At 36.9% G+C, this 9,428-nt stretch overlaps 1 protein-coding gene across 1 annotated transcript; it reads right to left on the bottom strand.

Moving 5' to 3' along the window:
• Window positions 1-7,030: 7,030 nt before the first annotated feature.
• LOC125101288 (olfactory receptor 2T27-like) lies at window positions 7,031-7,967 on the bottom strand. The gene is given in 3 exon segments (XM_047731858.1): window positions 7,031-7,125; window positions 7,128-7,907; window positions 7,910-7,967. Coding segments are annotated over 3 exon segments (933 nt in total).
• Window positions 7,968-9,428: the final 1,461 nt, after the last annotated feature.

Here is a 9,428-nt window from a genome sequence, read left to right as displayed (position 1 = left end):
TTTTGAGGAACCTCCATGCTGTTTTCCAGAGTGGTTGCACCAGCTTGCATTCCCACCAACAGTGTAGGAGGGTTCCCCTTTCTCCGCATCCTCGCCAGCATCTGTCATTTCCTGACTTGTTAATTTTAGCCATTCTGACTGGTGTGAGGTGATATCTCATTGTGGTTTTGATTTGTATTTCCCTGATGCCGAGTGATATGGAGCACTTTTTCATGTGTCTGTTGGCCATCTGGATGTCTTCTTTGCAGAAATGTCTGTTCATGTCCTCTGCCCATTTCTTGATTGGATTATTTGTTCTTTGGGTGTTGAGTTTGCTAAGTTCTTTATAGATTTTGGACATTAGCCCTTTATCAGACACTACATAATTCTTCAAGGGACTATCCACCAAGATGATCTAACAATTGTAAATATATTTGCCCCCAATATGGGAGCAGCCAATTATATAACAAAACTATTAATCAAGATAAAGAGTCATATTGATATGAATACATTAATAGTAGGAGATCTTAACATGCCTCTCTCAGTAATAGACAGAAAATCAATAAAGAAACAAGAGCATTGAATCACACATTGGACCAGCAGGACCTCATAGATCTATAAAGAACATTCCACCCTAAAACAACAGAATCCTTATTCTTCTCAAGTGCACATGGAACCTTCTCCAGAACAGACCACATACTGGGTCACAATCAGGGCTCAACCAATACCAAAAGATTGAGATTATTCCCTGCATATTCTCAGATCACAATGCTTTGAAACTGGAGCTCAATCACAAGGAAAAGTTTGGAAGGAACTCAAACACCTGGAAGCTAAAGACCATCTTGCTTAAGAATGCTTGGATCAACCAGGAGATCAAAGAAGATCTTAAACAATTCAGGGCACCTGGGTGGCTCAGTGGGTTAAAGCCTCTGCCTTAGGCTCAGGTCATGATCCCATGGTCCTGGGATCGATCCCCACATAAGGCTATCTGCTCAGCAGGGAGCCTGCTTCCACCTCTCTCTCTGCAATCCTCTTTGCCTACTTGTGATCTCTGTCTGTCAAATAAATAAATAAAATCTTAAAAAAATAACTTAAACAATTGATGGAAACCAATGAGAATGAAGACACTTTGGCCCCAAACCTATGGGATACAGCAAAGGCAGTCCTAAGGGCGAAATACATAGCCATCCAAGGCTCCCACAAAAAAAAAAAAAAAAAAAAAAAAAAAAAAAAAAAAAAAAAAAAGGAAATCCAGAATACACCAGCTGTCTCTACACCTTAAAGAACTGGAGAATCAACAACAAATCAAATGAACTCCACACATAAGAGACATCATCAAGATTAAAGCGGAGATCAATGAGGTAGAAGCCAGAGATACAGTAGAATGTATCAATGAAACTAGAAGCTGGTTTTTTGAAAGAATCAATAAGATTGATAAACCATTGGCCACACTAATCCAAAAGAAAAGAGAGAAAGCCCAAATTCATAAAATTATGAATGAAAAGGGAGAGATCACATCTAACACCAAGGAAGTAGAAACAATCATCAGAAGTTATTATCAACAGTTATATGCCAATAAGCTAAGCAACCTAGATGAAATGGATGCATTCCTGGGAAAATATAAACTCCCAAAATAGAACCAGGAAGAAATTGGCAACCTGAATAGACTGATATCTATTAATGAGATTGAAGCAGTGATTAAAAAACACAAAAATCAAGAGCCCAGGACCTGATGGATTCCCTGGGGAATTCTACCAAACTTTTAAAGAAGAAATAACACCTAATCTTCTGAAAGCTGTTTCAAAAACTGAAGCAGAAGGAAATCTTCCAGACTCTTCTTACGAAGCCAGCATTATCCTGATTGCCAAACCAGGCAAATTACTGTACCAAAAAGGAGAATTTCAGACTAATATCACTGATGAATATGGATGCTAAGATCCTCAACAAGATCCTAGCAAATAGGATCAAACAGCACATTAAAAAAGATTATCCACCATGACCAGGTGGGATTCATCCCTGGGTTACAAGGATGGTTCAACATTTGCAAATCAATCAATGTGATAGAACAAATCAATAAGAGAAGAGAGAAGAACCACATGGTCCTCTCAATTGATGCAGAAAAAGCATTTGACAAAATCCTGCATCCTTTCCTGATTAAAACACTTCAAAGTATAGGGATAGAGGGAACACCCCTCAACTTCATAAAATCTATCTATGAAAAACCCTCAGCAAATATCCTCAATGGGAAAAAGCTTGCATCCTTCCCGTTGAGATCAGGAACATGACAAGGATGCCCACTCTCACCACTCTAGTTCAACATAGTATTAGAAGTCCTAGCAATAGCAATCAGTCAATAAAGAGAAATAAAAGGAATCCAAATTGGCAATGAAGAAGTCAAACTCTTTCTCTTCGCAGATGACATGATTCTTTATATGAAAAACCCAAAAGATTCCAACCCCAAATAACTAGACTGCATAAGCAATTCAGTAAGGTGGCAGGAAACAAAGTCAATGTACAGAAATCAGTGGCTTTCTTATACTCTAACAATGAAAATACAGAAGGGGAAATTAGAGAATTGATTCCATTTACTATAGCACCAAGAACAATATACCTGGGAAAAACCTTACCAAGGAGGTAAAGGATCTGTTCTCAACGAACTACAGAACACTCATGAAAGAAATAGAAGAAGACACAAAAAGATGGAAGACCATTCCATGCTCTTGGATCAGAAGAATAAACATTGTTAAAATGTCTATACTGCCTAGAGCAATCTATACTTTCAATGCCATTCTGATCAAAATTCCACCGTCATTTTTCAAAGAGCTGGAGCACACAATCCTAAAATTCGTATGGAATCAGAAGAGACCCCGAATTGCTAAGGAAATGTTGAAAAACAAAAATAAAACTGGGGGCATCACCTTACCTGATTTCAAGATTTACTGCAAAGCTGTGATCACCAAGACAGCATGGTACTGTCATAAAAACAGATACATAGACCAGTGGAACAGAGTAGAGAGCCCAGATATGGACCCTCAACTCTATGGTCAAATCATCTTCGACAAAACAGGAAAAAATATACAGTGGAAAAAAGACAGTCTCTTCAATAAATGGTGCTGGGAAAACTGGACAGCTATATGTAGAAGAATGAAACTCGACTATTCTCTTACACCGTACACAAAGATAAACTCGAAATGGATAAAAGACCTCAACATGAGATGGGAATCCATTAGAATCCTAGAGGAGAATATAGACAGTAACCTCTTCGATATCAGCCACAGTAACATCTTTCAAGATATGTCTCCAAAGGCAAAGGAAACAAAAGTGAAAATGAACTTTTAGTACTTCATCAAGATCAAAAGCTTCTGCACAGCAAAGGAAACAGTCAACAAAACAAAGAGGCAACCCTCGGAATGGGAGAAGATATTTGCAAATGACAGTACAGACAAAAGGTTGATATCCAGGATCTATAAAGAACTCCTCAAACTCAACACACAAAAACAGATAATCATGTCAAAAATTAGGCAGAAGACATGAACAGACACTTCTCCAATGAAGACATACAAATGGCTATCAGACACATGAAAAAAATGTCCATCATCACTAGCCATCAGGGAGATTCAAATTAAAACCACATTGAGATACCACCTTACACCAGTTAGAATTGCCAAAATTAGCAAGACAGAAAACAACATGTGTTGGAGAGTATATGGAGAATGGGGAACCCTCTTACACTGTTGGTGGGAATGCAAGTTGGTGCAGCCAATTTGGAGAACAGTGTGGAGATTCCTTAAGAAATTAAAAATAGAGCTTCCCTATGATCCTGCAATTGTACTACTGGGTATTTACCCCAAAGATACAATGTAGTGAAAAGAAGGGCCATCTGTACCCCAATGTTTATAGCAGCAATGGCCACAGTCGCCAAACTGTGGAAAGAACCAAGATGCCCTTCAACGGACGGATAGATAAGGAAGATGTGGTTCATATACACTATGGAGTATGATGCCTCTATCAGAAAGGATGAATACCCAACTTTTGTAGCAACATGGACAGGACTGGAAGAGATTATTCTGAGTGAAATAAGTCAAGCAGAGAGAGTCAATTATCATATGGTTTCACTTATTTGTGGAGCATAACAAATAACAAGGAGGACATAGGGAGATGGAGAGGAGAAGGGAGATGAGCGAAACTGGAAGTGGAGATGAACCATGAGAGACTATGGACTCTGAAAAACAATCCGAGGGTTTTGAAGGGGCGGGGGTTGGGAGGTTGTGGGAGCCAGGTTGTGAGTATTATGGAGGGCAGATATGGCATGGAGCACTGTGTGTGGTGCATAAACTATGAATTCTGTTATGCTGAAAAGAAATTAATAATAAAAAAAAAGAAGTAGGAGTGGATCTATAGAAGGGCTGGTGGGGAGTGGGTCAATGGTGTTAACAAAGTTTGCCTGGGGCTTCTCTGAGAGATTTGAAGTTGAGGCCTGGCTGGAAAAGTGTGTGCACAGGACACAGTGTCCACAGGACAATGTGAGTGAGGCCGTTGTGTTAACAAGTTTAGTAGGGAATGTATGCGCCATGCTTCTTCCAGGTAACCACGGGTTTTGGCTGGGAGAGAGGAAAATTGAATCCCCAGATCCTCTGTTCACAGAGACATTTCCCAATGACCCCTCCTCCTCCAGGACGCTCTGAGATTAGTAACCAAATCTCCCTCCTGCATACTCCAGGTTTTTTTTTTTTTAATACAGCTTCTATGTTGTGTCTCTACAGGGCTGTTTGTTGTGATGTCTCTTTAGGGGCATGGAATCAGTTTCTTATGCACTCCCAGCTCTCCTTGAGCAAAGCCCACTAATTTTTGAAATTCTAATTATGTTCTTATGATTATAGAAGCTCATGAAATTCAGTGTCTCTGATTTTCAAAACCAATTGATATGGGGAATTAATCTTTCCTCTCTGGGCTTCTTGGTGTTACATTCTGTTTCTCTCCCCTTTCTGTGTCCACTATGTCCTTCCCTCTCGGAGACAGTCTTATGGATCTGTTTAGATTCTGAGTGTATACGTGTTCTTTCTACCTTCTTCAATGTTGCCTCTTCCTTATATTTATTTGTGGAGAGTTTGCTCTGCCAATCCTTAGGTCATTTTCTGGATTATTTAAACTGCTGTTAATGTTATCTAGTTGTATCCATGGAAAGAGGTGGGTTTCTCCTACTCTAACATCTTCACTGGAAGTTTAGTACACAGACATAAGAAATTAAAAGAAAAATAGTGTTTAAGAAACTAGATATCCAAATGAAAAATGATGAAACTAGATCACTTTCTTACATCATACACAAAAATAAACTCAAAATGAGTTAAAAACCTAAATGTGAGACCTAGAACCATATAATTCCAGAGAAAAAACAGGCAGTAATCACTTAGACATTGGCTTTAACAACATATTTATGGATATGTCTTCTCAAGCAAGAGAAAAGAAAAACTTCTGGGACATTTCCAAAATAACAAAAATAACTACAACAAAAATAGTTTTGCACAGCAACAGAAACCATCAGCAAAATAAAAAAAAAAATCTAATGAATGGGAGAAGATATTAGTAAATGATATATTTGATAAAAGGTTATTATCTAAGATAAATAAAAAACATAGACAATTTAACATCATAAAACAAAATATCCAATTCAAAAATGTGTAAAGATCCTAAACAGACATTTGTCCAAAGAATACATACAGATGAAACTCAAAGATATGAAAAATGGTCAGCTTCTCTATTCATAATGGAAATGCAAATAAAAACTACAATGTAATACTACCACACACCAGTCAGAATGACTACTTAGAAAAAGACAAGAAATAACAAATGTTGGCAAGAATATGGAGAAAAGGAAACACTTGCACACTATTGGTGAAAATGCAAATAAGTGAAATCACTGTGGAAAATAGAATGGAGAGTCCTCCTAAATTAAAATTAGTAATATCATATGATCTAGTAATTCTACTTATTGGTATTTACTCACAGAAACAATTTGAAAAAATACACCATTATATTTATTGCTGCATTTTCTATAACAATCAATATATGGATGCAAGCCCAGTGTCCCTTGATGATTGATAATGTGTTGTGTGTGTGTGTGTGTGTGTGTGTATGTGTGTGTGTGTTGCTGTATTACTTAGCCATAGGAAATAATGAGGTTTTACTATTTGCAACAATGTAGATGGATCTAGAAGGTATTATGCTATATGAAACAAATCAGACAAATACAGATACCAAATGATTTCACTTATATGTGGAATCTAAAACAAACAAACACAGTCTTTCAACTACAGATAACAAACTGGCAGTTTCCAATGGGCTGGAGATGAGACAATGAACAAAATAGATCATAGTGATTAATAGGTGCAAAATTTCAAGTTATAAAATTAGTAAGTCATCGAAATAAAAAGAAAAACATAAGGAATATAGCCAATAATACTATAATAATATAGTATGGTGACTATACTTATCACAGTGAGAATTGAGTAAGATATAGAATTGTCAATATGCTGTTCACCTGTTCACCTGAAAGTAATATTGCACTGCCTGTCAATTTTATTTAAATAATGTGTTTTAATTTAATTTTTTTAAAGGAAACATCAACCTGGATAAAACAGTACTTCATGGCAAAAATGAACGTCTTTGTTTCTCCTCTGTTCTACTCTCGATTTAGGCTGATGCTCAGTCAAAAATTCGAAGCATTCATTCTCTCCTTTGTCTCTTTGATGGTAAAATATGACAATATTGCTTGTCCACCTTTGTGGAAAACTTAAGAAAATATGTATACTTCCATCTATTTGTTGCCAAAGGCCTTTTATTCAAATATTTCTATTAAAGCAACTCTTTACTGAACTCAATTGTTTTGTTTCAAACAGAATAAGTTGATTGGCAATTTAATGACCACTTTTTAAAATAATCTATGTCTCTAATTAGACATTCTCCATAGCTGAAGAAAGCTTCAAACCAGGGACTTTGATTTTCATCCTGGAACTTGTTTTAGATATGAAGTATGACAGTGGTATTTCTTAAATTATTTTGATATTAGGTACTTTCCCAGGGTCTTCTTTATAGCCCCCACAACCTCCTTGTTTCTAAGGCTATAAATTAAAGGGTTCAGCATGGGGTGAGGATAGTATAGATCATGGAGAGAACTTGATCCAGCCCTGGGGTGTGGGAAGAGCCAGGTGTCATGTACACCACTATTGCTGGTCGAAGGTAGAGACTCACTACAATAAGGTGAGAAGAGCATGTGGACAGGGATTTTTTCCTTCCCTCAGGAGAGTTTACTTTGAGAACAGTGAGGAAAATTTGAATATAAGAGGTCATTATTAAGCTAAAGTGGGTGAGTATAAATATGATACTTACCATAAACATCACCATATCATAATCTGAAGTGTCCTCACAGGATAGCTTCAGGATGGCTGGTATCTCACAGAAGAAGTGATTTATTTTCTTCAGACCACAGACAGGAAAATGCATGGTGTAGATGGTTTGAATGAGTGAATTTAGAGAAGCCCCAGTCCATGATGCCACTGCCATTAGCAAGCAGACTTTAGGATTTATGATGATTGTGTAGCGAAGGGGGTTACAAACAGCCACAAATTGGTCATAGGACATTAAGGTTTGGAGGAGACACTCAGCACCACCTAGAGTCAGACAGAACAACATTTGGACTCCACAGCCAATGCGAGAGATGCTGTGCTTCCCTAAAGAATGGGTGATGACCATCTTAGGAAACGAGCTGGAAATGTAGGACAAATCAATGATGGAAAGTTGGCTGAGCAAGAAGTACATGGGAGTATGAAGGTGGGAGTCCACCCAGATCAGAAAGATGAGGATGGAGTTCCCTGTGAGGGTAATGAGGTAGACTGGAAGGATGAGATAGACCAGGAGGTTGGCATATTGGAACCAGGGAAGAGGCCCAAGAGGATGAAATCTGTAGTAGATGTCTCGTTTATGTTTGCCATATCTCAGCTTCATTGGTGACAGCTGATGTGTGGTAAGAGGAAAGTACAGGGCATCTGTTAAATTTTATGCCTTGTTATGAGCCTTTTATTTTAGACTTGGTTTACTTTTACCTATCCATTCTTTCTGCAACATCTTGACCCAAACAGCATTTAAACCATCTTGAGAAACATTAAGGTTGGAGAGCATATGGGAATTTGGGGAGAGTGGCACACTTGGAGAAAGCATGGAACACCCATGTTCGTTCCCATATACATTACCCTACACCTCTCCCATCTAGATGTTAATCTGTATTATTTATTTTGCCTTTTAATAATAAACTGGTAATATAGTTAAAAATCTTGAAGTTTTAAAGTAGTAAATTTCTTATTTGGTAAATTTTACATGTCATTATTTCACTCCATTATGCACGTTTTGTTTTATATCGACAAAATTGTAGTACTCACCTAAGAATTTAAAATTCATTATTTGAAATTTCCTAAGACAATGAGTCTCCATATTTTTTGGTCTCCCTTTAGTTTTGATTTGTCAAAGAAACAATTTCCCCAAGTGCCTTGTAGAGATCGTTCTATGTTCTGTGTCATTTATCTCCTTTGTCAATCTTTTATAGCCATTGCAGAACTACATATTTTGCATGACAAATGAAAATTTGGAGTCCCCTTTGTTCAAAGTTGTTAAGAATTTCAAAACAGCTACATCAAAGGAATAAATCATACACGATACCCTTCTAAGGACAGAATTTAGCATAGTTTCATGAATAAAATTTATTCTGATCTTAAGGAATTCAAGCTTCTAGAGTAACACATCAATCTGACATCTTCTGAGCTCATTTCTGTGTTTCCAACAGCTTCTTAGATGCTTTCATCAGCTATACCGACAACATTTTCAATTTATTGTGCCAAAACTGATATTAGCCTCCATCTCTTACATTTGATCATTTCTTCCATTACCATTTCATTACCACAAACATTCAAGCTTAGCCCTTGAGGCCACTTTGATTTCTTAATTTTCTATGTTTAATTAGTTACTTGGTAAAGACATACTAAATTACCAGTATGTCTAAGACATATATCCCCTTTCCAAACCTATTATTTTACTCAGTTCTAAGTTTTCAATGCCCATTCTCCTGACTTTCTAGTCTTTTTTTTTTTTTCTTTCAAACCATATTCATCTTAAAACACGTCTATGATCAAGTCACTCTCTGGGGCAGTTTTTGAAATGTTCTCCGTGAACTAGTGAATTGCTTAACAATACTTATATTGGTATACAAATACTCAACAAATTTATGACTAGTTTACCTGGCTTTTTTTTTCTTTCTTTATAACAAACTTTTTTTCCTTACAACAACTTAAACTATAATCTTCTGAAAGGTCAGAATGCTTTTCATTTCCATGTAGGTACTTGCACAGTTTCACTTCCATTTAAGCTAAATTTTCTTCAATACAATCTATATTAAATCTTTC

This window comes from Lutra lutra, chromosome 5 (assembly GCF_902655055.1).
Source record: "Lutra lutra chromosome 5, mLutLut1.2, whole genome shotgun sequence".
NCBI lineage: Eukaryota > Metazoa > Chordata > Mammalia > Carnivora > Mustelidae > Lutra > Lutra lutra.
The sequence above is the reverse complement of the archived record's forward strand: the minus strand, read 5'-3'. Positions and strand labels throughout refer to the sequence as shown.